General features: G+C 36.6%; 1 protein-coding gene across 3 annotated transcripts in view; it reads left to right on the top strand.

Annotated features, from left to right (window-relative positions):
* The first annotated feature begins 6,643 nt into the window (after positions 1 to 6,643).
* Positions 6,644 to 26,354, top strand: part of LOC121368063 (potassium voltage-gated channel protein Shal-like) — a 144,655-nt gene continuing 124,944 nt past the window's right edge. For all 3 annotated transcript variants that reach the window (XM_041492588.1, XM_041492587.1, XM_041492589.1), the window contains exon 1: positions 6,644 to 8,614. In XM_041492588.1, the coding sequence (XP_041348522.1) occupies positions 7,509 to 8,614 (1,106 nt within the window). In that variant the 5' untranslated portion in view covers positions 6,644 to 7,508. The remainder of the gene's footprint in view (positions 8,615 to 26,354) is intronic.

Genomic DNA, 26,354 nt, shown 5'->3' with positions numbered 1-26,354 from the left:
AATTGGCTGCTAGGAATTGGCTGCTAGAATCCGCTCGGTTTTTGTAATGCAACAATAGCCGAACCGTACTATTTTTATCCCAGAGGGAGCCCGGCAAAAGTGTCCCACTTTCAAAATAGTGGGTTTATTTTTAACTTAGAAAAGCCAGTGTAGTGAAACCAATTCGGAGTGCGGCGTCTTATATGCACCAAACGTAATGGCATTTTCTGTTCTAAATGCTTAAATAATAAAAATATTCCAGACAATGCACGTTTAAATAGTTTTTAAAAAGATAGTAGTATATAATATTATTAGGCTATATTTCTATTTTTTGGTGTGATAGGAGTATTTAATTTAAAGGGACATTCCTGAGTTTGTTGCTATGTAAGATGTTTCCGACTAATAAAATATTTCTACGATTAAACTTACATATTAAATAAATTTTCTTGTTTAGAATATTAGTCGCTGTATATTAAACGTGTTTCTGATCGTTCTAATATTTGTACTAGGTTAATTTTCATTTTATTTCCTAAAAAATATTTGAAAATATTTGAATATACAGACATTGATATTCTAAACAAGAAAATATAATTAATATGTAAGTTTAATCGTAGAATTATTTGATTAGTCGGAAACATCTTACAATGCAGCAAACTCTGGAATGTCCCTTTAGTTTAAGGTAATATCATTACAATTCGCAAGAAAAATTATATGTAGGTCATTATGCAGTTCTAAGTGATTGTATCTTAAAGCTGTAATCTCGGGGTTATATATATATATATATATATATATATATATATATATATATATATATATATATATATATATATATTATTTAACTATTTAGAGTAGACCAAGCTTTACGTCTACATCGGCGAGAGTTATTATTTGTTATGAAATATACACCCACCCCCCCCAAAACAACAAAAACAACAACAAAAAAACAGAGAGAGAGAGAGAGAGAGAGAGAGAGAGAGAGAGAGAGAGAGAGAGAGAGAGAGAGAGAGAGAGAGAGAGAGTGAGTTTGGTTTGTTTAAACTGACATTCCTGAGTTTGCTGCAATTCTTAAGATGTCATCGACTAACAGATACTTTTTAACGTTTGTAATTACATAACAAATATATTTTTCTGCATAAAACATTAGTGGCTGTATATTAGACGTATTTTTGTTTGTTCTAATATTTGTACTAGGTTAAATTTCATTTTATTTTCTAAAATATAATTTTTTCGTACGTACGTAATTATTTGAAGACAAAATCCAGTTTGGGCTTCTTACAAATAGTAAGACGACCAGAAACACATTGAATATACAGACAGTGATATTCTAAACAAGAACATATATTTAATATGCAAGTTTAATCGCAGAAATATTTTATTAGTCGGAAATATATTACAATGCAGCAAACTCAGGAATGTCCCTTTAACGACACCACTAAAGCACAAAGATTTCTTAATCATCGACTATTGCATGTCAAACGTGGCAATTTTGATATAGAGTAGATTTAGCATAATTTTAAGGGATACTTAATTTAGGTGTTTGCTCCATTTGTTGAGCTTTGAATAACGTAGAGCCTGCAGCATTTGTTTTAATGCAATATAATATTATGTAGATACTGTACAACCTGAATGAAAAACATTTAGGGATCACAACATGTTTGCGATCCTTAACTTTCTCCAAAGGAGGGCCCGCGGAAACCCTGTGATCCCTCCCTTTGGCTCCGCACTTGGGGTATCCCGGACGTTCAGTGACAAAATGTCTCACCACTTGTAGAAAAATAATTGACTTTCATCCACCCTTTTTCGTGTATGATTTCTACTACAAAGCTGACTGTCATAAAAAAAAAAAATCTAATAATAGACCACTTCTGCGGATATGGTTCAGGATTTTGTTCAACCAAATGAGAGAATAACTGTTATTTGTATCGGTAGTTCTTTCTATTTAGTCCCACATTAAATGTCAGTTTTACATGTGATGCATAATTTACATCTTCTCTGATGTTGATCACGTTTTCCATCGATGCTAGTGCGTCTATTTCTGTCAGTTATTTCTTGTTTGCGTTATATCTAGATGGTTCGAGGGCGGAGCAGTTATTTTTGCATCAGAATAAATTTGTAATTGATATATGTTAGTGTTCCCGAACGTGCAAGTTAATCCACGTTTGTTGCGCTTCGAATTAATTGATATGTAAGTACAAACTGGATACTGGAATTCAATTCACCTTATTTTCGTGTCTATATTATTTAAGGTTCAAGCAAGCTGTGTTGGGCATTCACTTGCACAAGCAGATAGCTGTTTGGGACTGTCCGGTTTTTATCCTCTTCCGAACCAGTGCACCACGACTAGTATATCAAATTATGTGGTATGTGCGCTCTTGTATGTGGGAAAGTGCATGTAAAATATGAAAATAAAAATAATGGAAAAATCTAGCGGTTTTCCTCTCTAAGAATATATGTCAGAATTATCAAATGTTTAACATTCTATAGTTAAACAGCACAAACTTTACCTTTGATTGTTAGTTGTTAATGAGGGAACCCCTGCGCGTGCTGTAACCTCACCATGGTGCATGGGTGTCACATTCTCTTTGAGAATGGCCAATACAGCACAAAATTGAAATTTTGAGTAAAAGTCAGTATCTATCTGTGATATTTGTATTTTTGCACAGTTCTTTACACTGTTTTTATTTCAATCTTGAATTCTTATATTGATGTTGATCATCACTTTACTTCTTTGCATTACCATAGTTTGACACCCAATAGCCGATGTATTTTTCGTGCTGGGGTGTCGTTAAACATTCATTCATTCATTTTAATAAGGGAAACATTGATGTGGTTTTATATCTACACGAAGTACACTTATCTTAGATTTTGAACTGATGCCTGAATTCGTACCATTCATACATTCATTTATTCATTCTTTATCACGCACCTTTATATACCAGTCGTGAGGCACTGGTTGGGACGAAGGAAAAAAAAAATCAGAGAATGGGTCCACCGACGAGGTTCGATCCTGCGGTCGCTCTACCGACTGAGCTAGATCTCGTCCTGCGATCGATTCTTTGACCCATCGCAACGCAGACGAGAACTGTACCACTGAGCTTCATCTCGCACCCTTGGGGAAATAAGGACTGACGGTTTATGTGCCCCCCCCCCCACCCCCCTTGAATCCAGAAAATCCTACCCTTGAATTATCACTAAAGCACTGTATATATTATCTAATATGAAACAACAAGCCATAAGCGTACAGTTGCTCTCATTTTTTGTTCTATTCAACCTCTTTCTTTTTTTTTCCTTCTATTTTTTAAAGTAGAGAAAAAATATTGTCTTGCTATTATTCGTTCTCGCTTTCAAACACACGATTCTTATCTAAAAATATTTTTTTTCTACCGCCCATTCCCCCCCACAGTATTTGTGTAGTAAATATTATTTTGTTTACAATTATAGCGCTACACATGCAATTCTCTTCTCCTGCTCAACGGATCACGTGACCGTATCGTAACTGGCGGGAAAACCAAGGGCCGTTACCCAGAAACCCAAGCTGTACTCTTAACGCGCCAAAATTAGAAACGGTTCCATGTATACCAGCTTGTCACAACGCTATTCTTAGCGAATCGAATGAGCGGCCAACAGGCGCTACAGCCAAGAGCTAGGAAAATGTATCTAAAACTAATCTAGCGTCGTCCGATTCGTAATATTGAACAATTATAACGGTTCCGTTATTATGAGCAGGAATATCGGTCAGCGCTTTTCAATAATGTATAAATCTGTCGAGTTGGCACACAGTTGTTGCAGGATCTGCGGTTCATACCAGACGAGCAAATGGCTTTTAGGATCTTTTATTACGACTACCGCTCAGCTAGTCTGTAATGTTGTCATAAATGATTCATGAACGATTCCGTGTCGTAAACCTGAAAACGATGAAAACGAAAATATGCACGGGGTGTATTGATAGCGAAGCGAATGACATGCTCTCTAACCCAATGTAATTGTCGGAAGCAGAGGAATTAACTCCTCCCCTACTCCTCCGCATTTTCCCTTTTCCCCAGCTATATAGATAACGTAATACCCCTAAGATGAACAGTTATCGTAACATGTTTAGAACATGTTAAAGGGACATTCCTGAGTTTGCTGCATTGCAAGATGTTTCCGACTAATAACATATTTCTACGATTAAACTTACATATTAAATATATTTTCGTGTTTAGAATATCAGTGTCTGTATATTCAATGTGTCTCTGGTCATCTCAGTATTTGTAAGACGCCCAAACTGGATTTTGTCTTCAAATAATTTCGTACGTACGAAAAAATAATTTCTAGTTAATAAAATGAAATTTAACCTAGTACAACTATTAGAACGATCAGAAACACCTTTAATATACAGCCACTAATATTTTAATGCAGAAAAATATATTTGATATGTAATTACAATTGTTAAAAAGTCGCTGTTAGTCGATAACATCTTAAACATTGCAGCAAACTCGGGAATGTCCCTTTAACAGAGCCTATTTAACGATTGAAATTAATTTTTAATTACATTTCTAAATGTGAATATGTTGGATTTTTTTGTAGTGTTGTTCTTATGTTTGTGGTAAAACAATTGTGTTTTTAGTAACCCGACTTTAGCTAGAAAAAAAAGGCCGAGCATTTTTTTCACAATGTATTATCTTTTTTTCCCCTTTAAAAAAATAAAAATAAAATATGCATGTGAGAAGAATACAAAAACACATTTTATTTGAATCCGTAAGGACGAATATATATATATATATTTTAAAGCTGACTAACTCAAAATATGTTTTTCGGGACGTTCCTAGAAACACATTTCAAAGTCTCATTTAAACATAATAATAATCACTGATCTACTTAAAGGGACATTCCCGAGTTTGCTGCATTGTAAGATGTTTCCGACTAATAAAATATTTCTACGATTAAACTTACATATTAAATATATTTTCTAGTTTAGAATATCAGTGTCTGTATATTCAATGTGTTTCTGGTCGTCTTAATATTTGTAAGAAGCCCAAACTGGATTTTTTGGAAATAAAATGAAAATTAACCTAATACAAATATTACAACGATCAAAAACACGTTTAATATACAGCCAGTAATATTCTAAACAAGAAAATATATTTAATATGTAAGTAAAATCATAGAACTATTTTATTAGTCCATAACATCTTAAAACATTGCAGCAAACTCAGGAATGTCCCTTTAAACACAAAGACACTTTTCGTATTTTTATCAAGGGCAACTTGTCCCTTGCTTGCCGCCTGCTCCCTCCACTTTCCGGGTATGGTCATATTAATATCAATGCTAGTAACAGTTAAAAATTCCATGTAGTTTGTGAACTCCATTGTAGTCACGGGGGCGGGATGTAGCCCAGTGGTAAAGTATTCGCTTGAATTGAGGTCAGTGGGTCTATTGGGCTATTTCTCGTTCCAGCCAGTGTGCCACGACTGGTATATCAAAGGTCGTGGCATGTGCTATCCTGTCTGTGTTGATGGTGCATATAAAAGATTCCTTGCTACTAATGGCAAAATGTAGAGGGTTTCCTCTCTAAGACTATATTTCAAATTTAACATGTGTTTAACATCCAATAGCCGATGATTAATAAATCAATGTGCTCTAGTGGTGTCGTTAAACAAAACAAACGTTGGTCATATTAATAACAATGCATATTAAAGGGACATTCCTGAGTTTGCTGCATTATAAGATGTTTCCGACTAATAAAATATTTCTACGATTAAACTTGCATATTAAATATATTTTCTTGTTTAGAATATCAGTGTCTGTGTATTCAATGTGTTTCTGGTCGTCTTAACTCAGAATGTCCCTTTAACAGTTAAAACTTCCATGTAGTTTGTGAACTGCATTGTAGCCATATTGTAAACGTCTTTCTGAGAGGCCTGTTCCCTACAGCCTTCGACTGATTGATTCTAGCAGGAATAGCGTTAATTGCTTTTCACGTTATTGTTTTGTGGCGATGCTTTTCATACGTTTCATTCACGTTGTTATGCGCATGTTCCCAGCTACAAGAAAATTCCATGTCAGGCATTTAATGATTAATGGACACTGCCGCATTGAGAGAAATCAGCATGTTAAAAAAAAATACCCCAGAAAACAAAAGGAACAATAAGAAACCAATACCCGATAATTTCACAATAAAGCATGCACATATTTATTGTTTATTGTATGTTATGCGGTGGGGGGGGGGGGGGGGGGGGGGGGGGGGGGGGGAGTTTGTTTGGGTTTTTTTTGGGGGTTGGGGGTTGGTTTTCTTTGGGGGTTTTTTGGGGGGCTTTTTTTTGCTTGTTTTCTGCTTCCTTGGTTGTTGAGGTTTTTATTTGTATTTATTTATTTATTTATTTTTATTTATTTATTTTTTGTTTCTTTTTATTTAGTTTTTGCTTCTTTATTATTATTATTATTATTATTATTATTATTATTATTATTATTTTATATTATTTGTTTTTCCTCTGCGAAGGTACTGCACAAATTAATTACCGATAACACATCTGATCACCACACCCGGCAACGAAAGAATGACGCTTTATCTGCACGTATTCAGCCCTCATTACCGATGCAGATTGCGAAGAGCGAATACAGCACATATCGCAAGCCTAATTGAATGTTGTGGTATAAACGACTGTATTATCCGTGTGAGCGCGCGCATAATATAACGCGCACGCCGCAGCGCGAGTTCGCGCAGCCGGAAAAGGAATAAGGCATTTTTGCACGTGACGTCAGGAACGATGAGAAAAAGTAAAGAAAGCATAATGTAACGAAAAAGAAGAGGAAATTCGGTTAGGAGTTAAACTGTAGTTACTGTATATACATCAGCGTTGGCAAGTATTGAATTTTGTATAAGAGAAAACTAATTATGCAAACAGTGTACGCCTCTGCCGGAATACTGTACTTGATCGATATTAACTCGCGCGGAGTACGTTCTGTGTTGGTCAGATAGTGAGTGTGTGTGAGAAAGAGAGAGAGAGAGAGAGGGAAAGAGAACTGGTTTCTCCCGTACTGCCGTACTATGAGCACCATCTCTGAGAAGCTGCCGTTGGGAGCAGATACACACTAGTTCCGTTGTTTGTTGTTCTGTTTTTGTTTTCCACCACCACGATGTGTTACGGAGATATACGGTAGCGTTTCGTAGTTGTATGCAGTCGTCTCGGCGTCGCTGTTGTGATCAACAGGATGTACGTGTCGCTTTTGGACTGATGGGACGGCTTGTTTCGCTTGGAATACGTCGTAATATAGACACACATCAGAGGGAAGAATATTCGAGCGGTGTTGTTGGGGGGAAGCCTACCGCAAAAAGAAAAATGTTGGAGTGTGTATTCTTCCAATGAAGCGGAAAAAAATTTCATATATACATATATATATTTTGTGTGTATATATATATATATATATATGTATGTATAATGTGCGCTATTCTTACCTTTTCCTTTCCTCGTCCCCTTCCGTGTTCGTAAGACTTCAAAATTGTCTTCACAGAGGATAAAGATTTGTTCTCGTCTGAGGGAAAAAGCACGATGGCTGCCGTAGCGGCATGGCTGCCGTTCGCCCGTGCGTCTGCCATCGGATGGGTACCCATCGCCACCAACCCCCTCCCCCAGAACCGGACCATCCCCGAGCACAAGAGGGGGGACGAAAAGATGTTGATAAATGTCAGCGGGAGGAGGTTCGAAACGTGGAGGACTACTCTAGAGAAATACCCGGACACCCTACTGGGGTCCAACGAGAAGGACTTCTTCTTCGACGAGGAGACGAAAGAGTACTTCTTCGACAGGGACCCCGATCTGTTCAGGCACGTCCTCAACTACTATCGAACAGGCAAACTGCACTACCCGAAACACGAGTGCATCAGCTCTTACGACGACGAGCTTGCGTTCTACGGGATACTTCCAGACATCATCGGGGACTGCTGCTACGAGGACTACAGGGACAGGAAGAGGGAGAACCAGGAGAGGCTGCTCGACGACAAATGTTCGGAAAATGGCGACAAAAACCCGGCGGGGACGCCGAGGGAGAAGATGTGGCGCGCGTTCGAGAACCCACACCTGAACACCGCGGCGCTGGTCTTCTACTACGTGACCGGGTTCTTCATCGCCATCTCCGTCACCGCCAACGTCATCGAGACTGTCCCCTGCGGCAAGAGGAGGGGGGAGAAGGAGAACCTCCCGTGCGGGGAGCGGTACAGCGTGGGGTTCTTCTGCCTGGACACGGCCTGTGTGATGATCTTCACGGCAGAGTACCTGTTGCGTCTGTTCGCCGCGCCCGACAGGCTCAAGTTCATGCGCAGCGTCATGTCCGTCATCGACGTTGTCGCCATCTTGCCCTACTACATTGGCCTCGTCATCACGGACAACGACGACGTGAGTGGTGCCTTTGTCACTCTTCGTGTGTTTCGTGTGTTTAGGATCTTCAAGTTTTCGCGGCACTCGGAGGGATTACGTATTCTGGGTTACACTCTCAAGAGCTGTGCCAGTGAACTCGGCTTCCTCCTCTTTTCGCTTTCCATGGCAATCATTATTTTTGCCACTGTCATGTTTTATGCAGAAAAGAACGTCGCAGACACGAAATTTACCAGTATTCCTGCGTCCTTTTGGTATACCATTGTCACCATGACAACGCTCGGGTAAGTGAGCTCTTTGGTTTTAAAATAATTTGTTTTATTTTATTTTATTTTATATTATGTTTATTATTATTATTATTATTATTATTATGGTCATGATTATAATTAGCTCGAATCATCCCCAGCCCTCCCCTTATTGATAGTGATATGGGGAGGGCTGGAGGTGACGCGAGCTACATTATAATTAGATTATGATTATGATTATAATTATTATTATTATTATTATTATTATTATTATTATTATTATTATTATTATTATTATTATTATGCAGCAAATTAATTTATTTTAGAGAATATTATGTTATTTATTATTTGTATAGGATTTTAGATGTCTGATTTGAAGAGCCTGTATAATTTTCCCAACCCAAATGACGAAGGTTTTTTAAGCAACTGCGATGGAAAGTAGATATAAAAAATGTTCCATTGTTCGAATTCGCGCACAATACATGCTTGTGATACGACAAAAGGCTAAACATATTTGAAAATTAAATTTATATACCAATTATTGATACGTTAGTTACACTAATTTTTACTAGTATTTATTCACAACGGTATATATTTTATAATTAAACGTTGAGTAGTCGTTTTAATTTAATCTTTCTAATTTCCACTTCCTTTAAAACAGTAATTATACAATAAAAATGTATATACATGCAAATTTAATTATATATATATATATATATACGTTATGTATTTTGCATATTATGAAATTGTTAAAATCACGACATTCTATAACGACAACTGATATATATCCTCTTTAATATATATACTACAACGTTAACTGTAAATTGTTTAACTTGTCTTCATAACCATATATATATAATTTTAATAATGTTTTATTCGTAATGCTTATTGTATATGATTACAGAATAATAATAATAATAATAATAATAAAAAATAAATAAATAATCATCATCATCATCATCACCATTATCATCATTATCATCACCATAATCATCATATAATATATGTCTTTTAATACAATTAGTATAATGGTGGATGTAAAAAACGGACTGATACTGATTTATGGAAACATGTAAATAGTAATATAAATATTTACTTACCCTGTTTGCGCAATACCAATATACTAATATTGAACACCAGTCTATTAATGCCAATACGTCAGCGTATCAATACCCAAATATCAGTCTACTGATGTACAGTACAAATTTATTACCACCTGGAACCTTACTTCATATATTTCTGATACCTTTATTTCATTTTATCAACATCAACTCCATTTCTGTACTACTCAACACCAGTCTATTAATAACCAAATACCAGTCTACTGTTACTGGCAGTCAATCTATTAATAACCCAATAAGTATCTGATACTTAATACCCGTCTATTATGACTACTTAACACCAGTCTATTAATAATGCTATACCAGTCTACTGTTACTGACAACCAGTCTATTAATAACGCAATAAGTATCTACTAATACTCAACACCAGTCTATTAATAACACAATACCAGTCTACTGTTACCGACAACAAGTCTATTAATAATGCAACGAGTATCTACTCAATACCAGTCTATAACTTAATACCAGTAAGTTGATGCGCAACATCATTCTAATAATAGCTATCACACGCGAACTCGCAGCACACACACACACACACACACAAACACACACACACACACACACACACGCGCGAGCGCACATGCATGCACACACACACAAACACGTACGCCATTTCAGGTTGGGTTGACCGTATTTATAATGACTAGTCTAGACAGCACAACACTTCCTAAACCCCAAAGAGCAGTTTTATCTTGCCTATTATTATACTTAAATACGCATGTAAATGAAATGACAAAATATTGCTTCATACATGTATAGTCTAACAACGATGTTTTGGATTGTATAAAACAGAGATAAGATAGACATATGACACTGTAACAGTACTCAGTAATGTTAGTGAATGTTGTATATTTTATGTGAATTTATTTTAATTTTTTAATTGTGGTATACTAGTATACAGTATTTGGATAAAAACGGCAACAAATACAACTGACACTACTACTACTACTACTACTACCACTACTACCCTCGCTACTACTATTACTAGTACTACTACCCTTGCTACTACTACTACTACTACCACTACTACCCTTACTACTACTACTACTACTACTACTACAACAACTACCACTACTACCCTTGCTGCTACTACTACTACTACTACTACTACTACTACAACTACCACTACTACCCTTGCTGCTGCTACTACTACTACTACTACTACTACCACTACTACCTTTGCTAATGCTACTACTATTACTACTACTACTACCACCACCATCAGTAGTAGTAGTAGTAAAGTAGTAGTAGTAGTAGAGTAGTAGTAGTAGTGGTAGTAGTGGTAGTAGTAGTAGTAGTAGTAGTAGTAGTAGTAGTAGTAGTAGTAGTAGTAGTAGTAGAGACTGACAAGATATTTCATCAATCACAAATGATCTATGTTGGATGGTGCCATAATAATATTCCCTCCACAGAGATTAACTGGGTCGTGCCACCAAACAATTTCAAATAAAGAAATACAACAACAACAACAAACAATAAAGCAAAAACAATCAAACAATAAAGCAACAACAAACTAAGAATAGAAACATCAACAGATGGGTAATGGCAGCATTTTTATAACTAACAATAGCAACTAAACAATTACATAAATATACTCTTCAAAAAAGACGGGGAACCTGAAATATTAATGTTAATATCAACTATTATACCAAACATACGTTTTGACCACAGACATCCTAGTAAAGAACGTTCAGGCCTGTTTATGAACACACCGAAACACATTCCATAGTTTGCACATGTATCACGCAGTTGCCCCGTACACGTGCGTGGGGAGTCATTCTCGATTTTGACAATTTCCATGAAGGTCCATTAATCAACTGTGGAACATTATTTCTGTCAATCTTTTTCATTCTGTTGATCATACAGTTGTTATTGTTTTGTTTGTAGTCATTTTTATTGTTTGAATTTGCGATTTACTGATAAAAAAAACCCCGTCAACTTTCAAATTTCACTTCTGACCCCAATCGTCCTTCAAGATCTTTGGTTGTCATAAAGCCTACTGTAATACTGAACTACCGGTTGTAATGTTTGCCCAATTAATTCACTATTATCATAAACCATTCCCCACAGCTAATATACCTTACAATTTTGGCAATTGTAAATTCTTATTAGAGTTCCCCTACTTTTTTCAAGAGTATATATACAAGTCATCATCCTAAGGGATGTATTCTTCTTTGTAAACAGAGATAAACATAATTACGGTTATCTGAAAGGTTGGACGAGAATATATATCTGAAAGGACAAGAAATGTTAAAGACAAAACATAATAATTTTATTGTTAAACCACTCAACACATTTTATTTACGGTTATATCCGTTTTCGGTACCCAAAACGGCCCTGAGTTAATATTATGTAGACGTGTTTAAGAACGCGAAAACACAAGTCAAGAATTTCATTCTCCAAAATCTGCAACACTGTAGAGAAAACAATATATGCTTAAGAACCTCATGTGCTAATAATTTCTCTTTAGCATAATGCGCAGACGCCAGTCCGCTTAACAGCCAATTGGAGTTGGCGCGTCTTACTGGAATCCTGCAGAGTGCACTATTATTGTCTTGTTAACGATGGGATTACTCGAACAATATTCTTATCTCGTCAACCCAAGTCTTAAATCTGAACCACCCACGTTCTGGTAGATAGATCGTGCGGGGGCTACTGAGACATTAGTATTGCTTAATTACCTCTTCAATCGACGTTTCTGAAAAAACCCAGAAAAAACCCCAAACATACATTTTTTTTTGCTTAAAGGTACAATCTCGTCTTCCCAACTCTGTTAAATATCGGTGTACCAATGCAAAACAAAAACGCATCCACAGTTTTATAAGCTCGCATGTTATAGTTTAAAACAGATTTCGTCAGTTGGTCTGATGGAAAGTAGTATTTGAAAACAGTTTTAATATAAACTTGTATTATCGTTATCAACCGAAATGTTACATGAAAGTTTTGACTATATCTTTAAAGACGTCCTATGACATGATACCTATATACACCATTAGTCTTCAGGGGTTGTAGATCAGTTGGTTTTGTTGATTTGATTGAAACCCCGAGGACCGCCTCCTCACCTCCATTTGGAATCGTGTTGCAGGTTTGCTACTTTGGGTCTCAATGGGTTCAAAAAGAATGAATGTTTAACGACATTTCAGCACAAATAATACGTCGGTTATTGCCTTGGGAGTCAAAGGTTTGTACATAAATACAGGGTTCAATGCATGTGTACTTTAAAGTCAATGCAATGCGCAGAAACCGTCACTTATTGCTTTTCAGAATGAGTAGCATATGTCACGTCAGTCGGCTCTCTCTCTCTCTCTCTCTCTCTCTCTCTCTCTCTCTCTCTCTCTCTCTCTCTCTCTCTCTCTCTCTCTCTCTCTCAAGGTCACAATCACAGAATAAAATAAAAACCTACAATTATGGTAGGCCATTAAGAGTTGTCGTAAATAATGTTTTTGTAGGTATAAATATTCCATGATTGCAGAACTATAAACGTTTAAAAAAAAAACACTACCAAAAGTGTGACATCACAGATTATTCCCGTGAACCCTTTTAATATAAACAAAGATTCCCTGTATGTTCTTCAACAATGAATGAATGAATGAATGTTTAACGACACCCTAGCTCGAAAAATACATCGGTTGTTGGGTGTCAAACTATGGTAATTCAAAACATGAAGTGATGTTCATCAACAAATGACCGTAGTTTAAAGGGACATTCCTGAGTTTGCTGCAATGTTTTAAGATGTTATCGACTAATAAAATATTTCTACGATTAAACTTACATATTAAATATATTTTCTTGTTTAGAATATTAGTGGCTGTATATTAAACGTGTTTCTGATCGTTCTAATATTTGTACTAGGTTAATTTTCATTTTATTTCCGCAAAAATATTTTTTCGTACGCACGGAATTATTTGAAGACAAAATCCAGTTTGGGCTTCTTGCAAATATTAAGACAACCAGAAACACATTGAATATACAGACACTGATATTCTAAACAAGAAAATATATTTAATATGTAAGTTTAATCGTAGAAATATTTTAATAGTCGGAAACATCTTACAATGCAGCAAACTCAGGAATGTCCCTTTAAAATATGCTGATGTATCGTCATATACATTCGGTCGGTTTAGGACTGATCTCCGTCGGTGGCCCAATTGGGCTAATTCTCATTTCAGCCAGTGCTCCACAGCTGATGTAACAAAGGTATGCACTATCCTGTCTGTGGGATGGTGTATATAAAAGATTCCTTGCTGGTAATCGAAAAGAGTAGCCCATGACGTGGCGACAGCGGGTTATCTCTCTCTCTCTCTCTCTCTCTCTCTCTCTCTCTCTCTCTCTCTCTCTCTCTCTCTCTCTCTCTCTCTCTCTATCTATCTGTGTGGTCCTTAACCATATGCCTGACGCCATATAACCGTAAATAAATGTGTGGAGTGCGTCGTTAAATAAAACATTTCCTTCCTTCCTTCATACACATTGGTGTCTGTTTTGCAGGACACCACGCACGTGTGTTCTTGATAAACGCGTCTTAGTGCATTGGGTCGAATAGGACACTGAACCTCATGCGACGCTCTACCAACCACAACTGTGTGAAACTCTACACTTTGAAAACAAAAATCGATTACATCAGACAATCGGAACAATCTATGCGCAATTGTTACCGGCAAAATATCCATGAAACATTATCAAACACGATCGTGGGATACCGTAACGATAATTGCATAAACGACCAGGTCCATGGCAATGCCATTCGCGTTGTCAGTGCAATTCTGTTTTGAGGAAATAATTTCGCAGCGCGTTAATACCAGCAATTTGAAGACTTTTAAACCAATCACCAGCTGCCGGAAGTACGAAATTGCGACGCTTGAACTTCCTGTCTGCAGTATTTGACACTTATGACGCGGAAACTCGGTTTTATGAAATGAAAAGCTTACTGCACAAAGGAAACCGATCATGGTGTTAAACAGTTAACGGTCAAAGTTCCGCTGACAATAAATATCATAAATATCACCAACTGTACAGGATAGTGTGGACTGAGTTTTTGTTGTCATAAGGAAAGCGCACTGAACAAAAACTTCATTTGAAAACACACTTTTAAATTACTGTTAAAGGCACATACCCTATTTTTTAAACACTAAGGCACATTTTTGTTTACTATTAGAGCCGTTTTTGATAACTGAAATTATACTTTACTTAGATTTTATTGTTTACATTATCCATTTCCGTACATTCGAAGTGTTTTTGGTCATCCAGGTGTTTTTAATATCACAAAATGCATTTCTCATATTTTTAAAAACGCACGTGCGTCTGAGAAGTAACAGTTATGGAGTCAAGTTTTAGTCTATTTTTAGAGGGTATTTCGCTGTTTCAAAGTCACAGATTCATGTTTCACTCAATTTCAACTTTATCCAAATTGTTTAAGGTTTGTAGATTAATTAAACTTTGTGTCCATTTTTACGGGCTGAAACTAGGGTCTATCCCTTTAAGATAGGGAACGGGCTAGTGTTGGCAATCGGTTGGAATTCCATCATCGATGATCGGTTATAATCAGTTGGCACCAACCGATCAACTTTTGATTACACAATTGGTTAGATTTATATGAACATAAGAAGGAATCGAATTATAAGAATTATGCACCTATTGTTGTGTGCATCCTACAAATGGCTATATTTACCTTTAATAACTATTTAGTATATTTTGTTTTTATGTATACATGAAAACAAACAAAAAGCCCCAGCATATTTACAACAATTCTGTCAACTAAACCAGAGGAACGATTATTTTTAGAATCGATAAGCTCATCACTACAGCCACCCAATCAGGGTTTTTTTCAATTATAATCGGTCATTGGAACATCATTAGAACGGGTCGAATGCCAGGACCATACCTAGTCGAAATAACTAGGGGAGGGGAGTAAAATCAAATCAGAATACAATAACATAGGGCAAGACAAAAAAAAGTCACATTTGTGGCCCCATGTATGGACGTGAAAACCTACAGTACTAAAAATGCAGCTGAAAGTAAGTCATTGTAAAAGTTGCAGAAGCTACTGCCATTTATGATAAGAGCAATAGCACTTCACATGATTTTCCTGGTAAGAAACAACAAACAAACAAACACTATTACTTCATTGGTCATATTACATAGATGTAGTGATGCAGTATTCGTTTATGGCAATATCTCAACTGAAAATGTGTCCTATCAAGGTCAAGCATGGTGCCACATTAACTCCACAGAACAGAACAGAAGAAAGTAGTTTTATTTACACTCAGATCACCATACGGTGATACATGGAGGTGATTTTCAAACATTTTGTGTATCTGCAGTAAAACAAAAATAGTACAAAAACTACAGAACAGTAGACCATAATATCTTACATACTAGTGTATAATATACCATAATTCGAAATATCTACTTTTCAAACTTATCTTTAAATACAGAGTTAATATCTATAAGATGCTAGTGAGGATATGGACAGACAGAAATGGTTTATTTAACGACGCACTCAACACATTTTATTTAAGGTTATATGACGTCAGACATATAGTTAAGGACCACACAGATATAGAGAGGAAACCCGCTGTCACCACTTCATGGGCTACTCTTTTCAATTAGCAGCAAGGGATCTTTTATATGCACCATTCCACAGACAGGATAGCACATCCACAGCCTTTGATATACCAGTCGTGGTGCACTGGCTGGAGCGTGAAATAACCCAATGGGCCCACCGACGGGAATCGATCCCAGACCGACCGCGCATCAAGCGAACGCTTTACCACTGGGTTACGTCCCGCCCCTTGAGGATATGGGCGCAATTTGGATTTAGATGACGTAAATATATATAGGCTTAAATCGAATGGATATTTGTACAATATGTAATAGAAAGGAAGTAAACATGGTTTTCACTTAATTCTAAATTCTCCACTCTATACACATACATACACATATTTTCTTAGTTTGTTAAGTATTATGCTTTATTTGTGTTATATTATTTAAATAATAAACACACCATTTTTGCATTTATTTGTGAATAAACATTGTCTTACTTATATAATTAGTTAAAGCGGGACTTTATTTAAATACATTGGCCTGGTTATTAGGTAATGTAAAATATGCTCACCTGCACTTTACTTACAACTTCTTACTTAACGGGACAGTCCTGAGTTTACAACCATCGTAAAATGATCCGACCAATAGAGCCTTTTCGATGACGTAACATACAAATTAAATACATTTTCTTAGTTAGAATATCAGTGTCTGTATTTATACGGTGTTTGCTGTTGTCCTAATGCTTGTAGTTGCCCCCAAACCGGATTTTACCTACCAATAATTTCGTATGTACGAAAACATATGTATCACGAATTAAAAGTAAAAACTGAGTGCTACAAACATTAGTATACGACCGTAAACACATTCGATATACTGACACTGGTATTCTAAACAAGAAAATGTATTTAGTATGAAATAGTAGTCGCTAACAAGGCGCTGTTATCACAAACATCTTACAATGGCTGCAAACTCGGGAATGTCCTTTTAAACTGTCAATATTATTGACAAATTCAGTTTGTGCTTCTGGTCGTTCTGTTTTTGGTGGGTGTGTGTATTTTTGTTTGTTTGTTTGTTTGTTTTTATTTTAATTTTAATTTCATTTTTGTATCAAAATACATATTGCATTCAACACAGCTATAGAATACCTGAATCACCTGGTAACCTTATTGGAACAGTGTTCCTAATATTGGAACGTTACGTCGTAATTTTTACCACAAAAAGCGATCAAAATAAAATATGTAGGCCTACTACTGAACGTATTCTGTTGGCGCTAAGCTTGACCTGGTAAATCCTGACACATCGTTTTAAACAGGCTATAATACGTCACATGTCGTTAATTCCTCTGATTTATGGCCACGTTGCCATAATTGTATTCAATACAAAAATAACAAATTGGATAGGACAGTTGCACAGCTCGTTTTATATAAAAATAATTTCTGTAGAAGTAAAATGTCTATATTTTCTCGTAATACTAAGTTCGGCCGTAAAGTAGATCAACTGACATTTAAAGAGACAGAACCTAGTTTTTAAACACTACAGCATATATTTTAATATTAAAGCCGTTTATGATCACTGAAATAAAACATTACTTACATTTTATTCTTTAGATTATCCATCTCCGTAGAACCGAAGTGTTTCTGGTCATCCTGGTGTTTCTAATACCCAAACAAAATCCGGCCTCGGTGGCGTCATGGTAGGCCTTCGGTCTACAGGCTGGTAGGTACTGGGTTCGGATCCCAGTCGAGGCATGGGATTTTTAATCCAGATACCGACTCCAAACCCTGAGTGAGTGCTCCGCAAGGCTCAATGGGTAGGTGTAAACCACTTGCACCGACCAGTGATCCATAACTGGTTCAACAAAGGCCATGATTTGTGCTATCCTGCCTGTGGGAAGCGCAAATAAAAGATCCCTTGCTGCTAATCGGAAGAGTAGCCCATGTAGTGGCGACAGCGGGTTTCCTCTAAAAAATCTGTGTGGTCCTTAACCATATGTCTGACTCCATATAACTGTAAATAAAATGTGTTGAGTGCCTCGTTAAATAAAACATTTCTTTCTTTCTAATACCAAAAAATGCATTTCTCATATTTTTAAAAACGCATCTCAGAAGTAGCGGTTTATTGATTCGAGTTCTAGTCTATTTTTAAGATATTTCCCTGATATATCGCCACAGACTCTTCTTTCACTGATTTGTAACTTTATCCAAACTTAAGTGTCCCGTTTTGTACGGGCTAAAATTGGGTTCTGCGCCTTTAAAGCCGTGACGGAATGGCAGAATCAATGTAAACCGATCCCATCACCCACCCCGCAAGGTCATCAAACCACAGGTTTCAATAGTATGAATATAGGGTCACAAGTTGCCATAATATCATTATCAAAATCAACAGAAGGCAGATACATAATATTATAATGGCTTTTTCCTGCACCATTTGATCGCGAGTCCACGAAACAGCCTCTGGTTTTTGAAGGGTTCCACTGGTTGTACAAGTCAGGATTCCTGCATTTGACACCAAAATTACACGTTCATGAATTTCTCTTCTCTTTTTTTTTTAACATCTGAGATAATGAGATATGCTAAAGAACCCCGGGCAAAATCTGTTGATCAAAGGTCAATACAGCAACGAAATGAGAATAATCGGTGTCTGTTGAGGAAAAAGAAGAAAATGAACTGGAATAAGCACGATTTCATATTCAATTGAGAAAGAGAAAGCCAGTGGTAAATTCAACATTATTGATGGCAGCGGGAAGTGCCGGATGTTGGTAGATGACGTAATGATAGTCGTGGCAACATGATGGTGTACAGTTCATCTGCATACCATATGGCACGTTTAAACTGTATCTCAAATTATCTCTCTTGCACCCACCCCTCTCTCTATATATGTATGTCGCTGTCTCTCTGCCTCTCTCTCTCTCTCTCTCTCTCTCTCTCTCTCTCTCTCTCTCTCTCTCTCTCTCTCTCTCTCTCTCTCTCTCTCTCATATGGTGCATATAAAATATCCCTTGCTACAAATTGAAAAGAGTAGCCCATGAAGTGGACACAGCGAATTTCCTATCTCATATCTGTGTGGTCCTTATTATGACGCCATATAACCGTAAATAAAATGTGTTGAGTGCGTCGCAAATAAAAACAGTTCCTTCCTTTTTCTCCCTCTCCCTCTACATTTATTATTATTATTTTCATTATTATTATTATTGTTCTCGTTTTCGCTGTTGTCCAAAGCAAACAAAGCTAACCAAGTTCATTCAATTTACACTTATTTTCACTCTCGGCATGAGTTCCAAATTACCGCAATATTTGTGCCATAATTCAAAGAGTCTTGAAAAGAGGCCAGGTTAATGAAATTAGAACCGTCTCAGTTTATCTCCATCCATATAGAAAAATCAATAGGGAAACAAACTAACTTGGCAGTTCTAGCATGTCCACCGCCAGTGTGGCCAAATCAGTCGCAATGTCGGCTGTGAAACCGCGCGTAAATGAGTGGTCATATAAATTGCGATGAGCTTTAACTCAAATGCTGGGGCCGCCAGCCGTCGGCCATATTTTACGAATGCGATTTGATCGCTTTCTGCCCAGCAAAGGTAAACGTTATGTAAATCAACACACATAAGAGTTGTTCGCTCAGTATTCTGCCTCGCGAAGGTAAAAAGTTATTTAAATCAACACACATAACATTTGATCGCTCAATATTCTGCCTCGCGAAGGTAAACGTTATTTAAATCAACACACATAAGATTTGATCGCTCAGTATTCTGCCCCGCGAAGGTGCCTCGCGAAGGTAAAAGGTTATTTAAATTAACACACATAAGATTTGATCGCTCAGTATTCTGCCTCGCGAAGGTAAAAGGTTATTTAAATCATCACACATAAGATTTGATCGCTCAGTATTCTGCCTCGCGAAGGTAAAAGGTTATTTAAATCAACACACATAAGATTTGATCGCTCAGTATTCTGCCTCGCGAAGGTAAAAGGTTATTTAAATCAACACACATAAGATTTGATCGCTCAGTATTCTGCCCCGCGAAGGTGCCTCGCGAAGGTAAAAAGTTATTTAAATCAACACACATAAGATTTGATCGCTCAGTATTCTGCCCCGCGAAGGTAAAAGGTTATTTAAATCATCACACATAAGATTTGATCGCTCAGTATTCTGCCTCGCGAAGGTAAAAGGTTATTTAAATCAACACACATAAGATTTGATCGCTCAGTATTCTGCCCCGCGAAGGTAAAAGGTTATTTAAATCAACACACATAAGATTTGATCACTCAGTATTCTGCCTCGCGAAGGTAAAAAGTTATTTAAATCATCACACATAAGATTTGATCGCTCAATATTCTGCCTCGCGAAGGTAAAAAGTTATTTAAATCAACACACATAAGATTTGTTCGCTCAATATTCTGCCTCGCGAAGGTAAAACGTTATTTAAATCAACACACATAAGATTTGATCGCTCAGTATTCTGCCCCGCGAAGGTAAAAGGTTATTTAAATCAACACACATAAGATTTGATCGCTCAGTATTCTGCCTCGCGAAGGTAAAAGGTTATTTAAATCATCACACATAAGATTTGATCGCTCAGTTTTCTGCCCCGCGAAGGTAAAAGGTTATTTAAATCATCACACATAAGATTTGATCGCTCAGTATTCTGCCTCTCGAAGGTAAAAGGTTATTTAAATCAACACACATAAGATTTGATCGCTCAGTATTCTGCCTCGCGAAGGTAAAAAGTTATTTAAATCAACACACATAAGATTTGATCGCTCAATATTCTGCCTCTCGAAGGTAAAAGGTTATTTAAATCAACACACATAAGATTTGATCGCTCAGTATTCTGCCTCGCGAAGGTAAAAGGTTATTTAAATCATCACACATAAGATTTGATCGCTCAAGTTTCTGCCCCGCGAAGGTAAAAAGTTATGTAAATCATCACACATAAGATTTGATTGCTCAAGATTCTGCCCCGCGAAGGTAAAAAGTTATGTAAATCATCACACATAAGATTTGATTGCTCAAGATTCTTCCCCGCGAAGGTAAAAAGTTATTTAAATCAACACTCATAAGATTTGATTGCTCAAGATTCTGCCTCGCGAAGTTAAAAAGTTATGTAAATCATCACACATAAGATTTGATTGCTCAAGATTCTTCCCCGCGAAGGTAAAAAGTTATATAAATCATCACACATAAGATTTGATTGCTCAAGATTCTGCCGCGATAAGGTAAAAACTTATTTAAATCAACACACATAAGATTTGATCGCTCAAGTTTCTGCCCCGCGAAGGTAAAAGTTATGTAAATCATCACTCATAAGATGTGGTCGCTCTTCTGCCCGCAAAGGTGATGCAGTGTAAATATACACATGTATAAGACTTGATCGCTCTTCTGCCCAACAAAGGTGAAAGCAATGCAAATATACACATGCATACGTTTTGACCACTCTTCTGCCCGCAAAGGTGAAAGCAATGTAATTCAACACATGTATACGAGTTGACCACTCTTCTGCCCGCAAAGGTGAAAGCAATGTAATTCAACACATGTATACGATTTGACCACTCTTCTGCCCGCAAAGGTGAAAGCAATGTAATTCAACACATGTATACTATTTGATCGCTCTTCTGCCCGCAAAGGTGAAAGCAGTGTAATTCAACACATGTATACTATTTGATCGCGCTTCTGCCCGCAAAGGTGAAAGCAGTGTAATTCAACACATGCATACTATTTGATCGCTCTTCTGCCCGCAAAGGTGAAAGCAATGTAAATATTCACATGTATAAGACTTGGTCGCTCTTCCGCCCAGCAAAGGTAAAGACTATGTTAATCCAAGTCCAACATATTTTAACATACTCATATACCACTAAGGTTTCGACACTTATACATTTTAATTGCTCAAAATTCTGCCTCGAAAAGGTAAAAGCAATGTATATCAACACACATACATTTTGATAACAAAAAGTGTTATTGTCGATTTTCTTTGCTAAATGTGTTGTTACATTAATAAAAAAAACCCAAAAGTAACATGGCTCAAATCTTTCTGTTTTTATCATAAATTCTTGAGAAAGTCGCTGCCCATTACAATTTCTATATTTTCCATTTAATTGTGCAAATATTAAGTGTAAGATAGATTAATTTGTAGCTATTTATTATCAGGAATGAAAATAAAAATAGCGAAATTTGTACCTTTAAATTTCAAAGACAGACGTAAGTATCGATTTTATTGTCCAAGTATTAATAAATATTAAGTAAAATATTTAGCAGTCAAAATAAGACTCGCATCATGTATCAGTTATAAAAGCGCGTGTTTTACTAACAGCTAAATAATAACTAGTTTGTAAATGTCAACCCAGCTATCACCGCCGCACACATGCTGTTTATCGCGCCCGTATATCGCAATAATGATAAATATATAAAGTAATTATCTTACGCCGATCTAAATGAGATTCGGCCAAACTAGTATGATCACGCAACTCAGTGGCTTAACAGCAATAAACGTGAAAAGGCATTAGATTTCTATCTAGGTTCTCTGTAATTTATCAAATGTGCGTGCACATGTGCGAATGAAATGAGATAACGATTTGAATAAATATCGTATGGCTTATTAGATTGGTGAGGTAAACAGTTTATTAAGAAAACGTGTCGTGTGTACAGATAGAAATAATGCAAAGATCTTGGGGATGTTGTAATAAATTATGTCCAATGATATGTCTGAGCCAAAATGTAATTGTAAAAATGGACTACGTTTAGGCTTCCAATAATTATATGTGCACATTATAGTTTTGACAAAATAAATACACAAATAAATAAATAAATAAATAAAATAAAAAATAAATATACTAGTGTATATCTAAAAGAAATGTTTTATTTAACGACGCACACTCAACACAATTTATTTACGGTTATATGGCGTCAGACATATGGTTTAGGACCACACAGATATTGAGAGGAAACCCGCTGTCGCCACTACATGGGCTACTCTTTTCGATTAGCAGCAAGGGATCTTTTATATGCACCATCCCACAGACAGGATAGCACATACCACGGCCTTTGATAAACCAGTCGTGGTGCACTGGCTGGAACGAGAAATAGCCCAATGGGCCCATCGACGGGGATCGATCCAACACCGACCGCGCATCGAGCGAGCGCTGTACCACTGGGCTATGTCTCGCCCCAGCGTATATCTTGTAAAATAGATGAAAATATAGATAGAACTGTCATTCGGTCAGCAATGATCTAAATTCCGATTAGTAGCAATGAATCTTTCATTATTAGATACTCGCGGAAGAAACATTCCTGTGCACATATATATGTTTAACAGTAATGATGGAAAAGTCAAAAGAGGACTGCCACTCCAAGACTCGTTTATTAAATGAAAAATAGGACAAGACAGAGCTCAATGGAATAAATATAGCTGCGATGACAAGCACTCATGAATCACTAACAAAACAGTAATGATATCAGGTGTTCCTACATCGCTCAAAAGAGGATTGCCACTCCCAGATTCGGTTTATTAAATCAAAAATAGGACAAGACAGCTCATTCGAATAAATACGGCTGTGATGACAAACACTCATGAATCACTGTCAAAACATTGATGACATCAGGTGTTCACGAAAAGTGAGCATACCCTGCCCCACCTGTGGCACCCGTCATCAGTACTGCCACCGTGCAGCTCTCAAGTGCGGAACTTTCAACATATTATACATCTCCATGGGCACTCATGAACCACTGTCCAAACAGGGCTGGATTTACAAAAACCTGTTTGTCTTGCACGCGTGTATGCTTAGACACCTGCGTTTAAGAAAAGTAGGCTTTGTAAATCCGGCCCTACAGTGTTTATACCATGTGTTGGTTGGCGAACTAAAAAACAATGTGCGTGTGAACACCCCCATCCTCACTCTCACCCGACACACACACACTTCAAATATCGTTCATATAGGCCCCAGCATCCCGTGCTTGCGGCCAGTGTTATCCACGTTGGCTGGGACGACGCGGACTAAGCTGTGTTGGTTGACTAAACCATCTAATGGGCTTTCTGCACGATAGTGACACACGGATCAGCTCCTTGGTAGAGACTTGTCGTTTCCGATGTCGTGTGCGGCGGAGCATGCGCGGAGCCGAGACAACTTACTTCTGCTTTGATTTCCCCCATCGAGTCGAGCATCGTCCGTTTTGTGAAGAGCAACTTGATGGTGTCAAGCGTTACATTTCGTTAAACTTACGATGATTTCAGATTCAGATGTACAGTCGTGTTTTAATTCAAAGTGGCAAGAGTTACGTTTAAGGAAAAGAAATGTCCTGAATCTGTGTTTCATAGTTTTTATGACCCATTTTGTCACTTATTCATCCTTTCAATCATTCATTCATTCATCCATCCTATCCATTCATCCATCCATCCATCCATTAATTAATTCATTCATTCATCTATCTATCCATCAATCCATTCATCATTCATGCATTTATTGATTGATTGATTGATTCATTGATTGATTCATTCATTACTCGTTTATGTAATTTCATTAATTCGTCTGATTTCAGTATGGAAAGATATATTAATATAATTATCTGTTTTATGTTAAGCATATAAAATATGTATCAATAGCTTAATTACAATGCTATTTAATAAACTTAATTATAGAAAATCAATGTGCTCTAAAACAAACTTTATAAAAAAAAACCCAACAAAATATAGATCAACTTAAACAATTTTCGACATTGCGACCCTCTGGGATTCCTGGCAAACGTGACAAGACATTAAGTCGAAATTTTGCAGACATTTTTGGCGATATTCTATAGAATTTTCCCTTCTATTTTATAAATGAGCGAGATTATTTCCAGCTTTGCGACTTCTATCTGGAATATACAAGCGCAAATAATTAATGCGTAATTTGTTTCAGAACGATTCAAACGACAGCAAATTGGTTTAAATGATAATAATTAGCCGCTACACTAATGGAACAATTACCTCGTCAGCAGAAAGTTACCAATGGAGCTTGGAAAGTGCTCACATATTGAGTTAATATGCGAATTAACATTTCGCTGGCAGCTTTGAAGTGGGTGGTTCAATCTTGGGGGAATTGTGACTGGTTCCTAATTCGCGAATAAATGAATATAGCACAACACATTAAAGGGGTTGGTAGCGGTATTAAGTAGTCAACTGGCAATCACACCGTCTGTCAGAGTGGTCGAATATTTGGATTTTTGAATCGGGCTATAGACGATGAAAGAGATGTGTCATATATATATATATATATGTAATAAACTTAATCTATAGTACAATACTTTATAGTGGATGGTAGCTGTATCATATAGTAGTCAACTGTCAATGGTCGAATAATTGAATTTTGAATAAAGCTATAGAAAATAAAACAGGAAAAACAAAACAAAAAAACACCACCACCAAAACACAAAAGCACACACACGCACACATACACAGTCATATAAACATACAGACACACACACATTAGCGCGCGCGCGCGCGCACACACACACACACACACACACACACACACACAAACACACACGACCCCTCCCAAATAACAACAAAACAAGCCACTCACACATACGTCATTGCAATTAGAAATGATTTTGTTGCCTTGGTAGTTTGATTTTAGTACTAGTAATATACGAAAAAAATGCAATATAATGATCTACTATACATTATATGTGGCATGTGCGATCGTTCAAAACGTGACAACTTTAACAAAATATTTTAATTTTTAATGATACTGTGGTAGGCCTATTGGAATCATGCTATCTTAGAGAAAGAAAAAATAGTATATATTGATAACTAATTAACAATAAATAAATATAAAACTGCATAAATAGCAACAGAAACATATGGACTATCATACATGACGAAGTTTTTATATTTCGAATTAAACAAAACAGGAAAGGTGGTCGAATATTTAGAATTTCAATCATGCAATACAGAGTGAAAAAAAAATTAATCACGCGTTCTCAAAGTGCACCATGTTGTCTTGGTAACTCATTCCAACGTAATATAATAAAACAAGACAAACAACGTAGCGGTGGCTTCAAGCATCGTATTAAAAATATGGCCTCAATGCGAATCAATACAACAGAAGCTATATGTTGCAGAAAGTAAATTATGTGCACAAAGTATTAGA

The sequence above is a fragment of the Gigantopelta aegis genome, chromosome 3 (assembly GCF_016097555.1).
Source record: "Gigantopelta aegis isolate Gae_Host chromosome 3, Gae_host_genome, whole genome shotgun sequence".
NCBI classification, from domain to species: Eukaryota; Metazoa; Mollusca; class Gastropoda; order Neomphalida; family Peltospiridae; genus Gigantopelta; species Gigantopelta aegis.
Note: the sequence above shows the minus strand (reverse complement) of the source record. Positions and strands in the feature narration are given on the sequence as shown.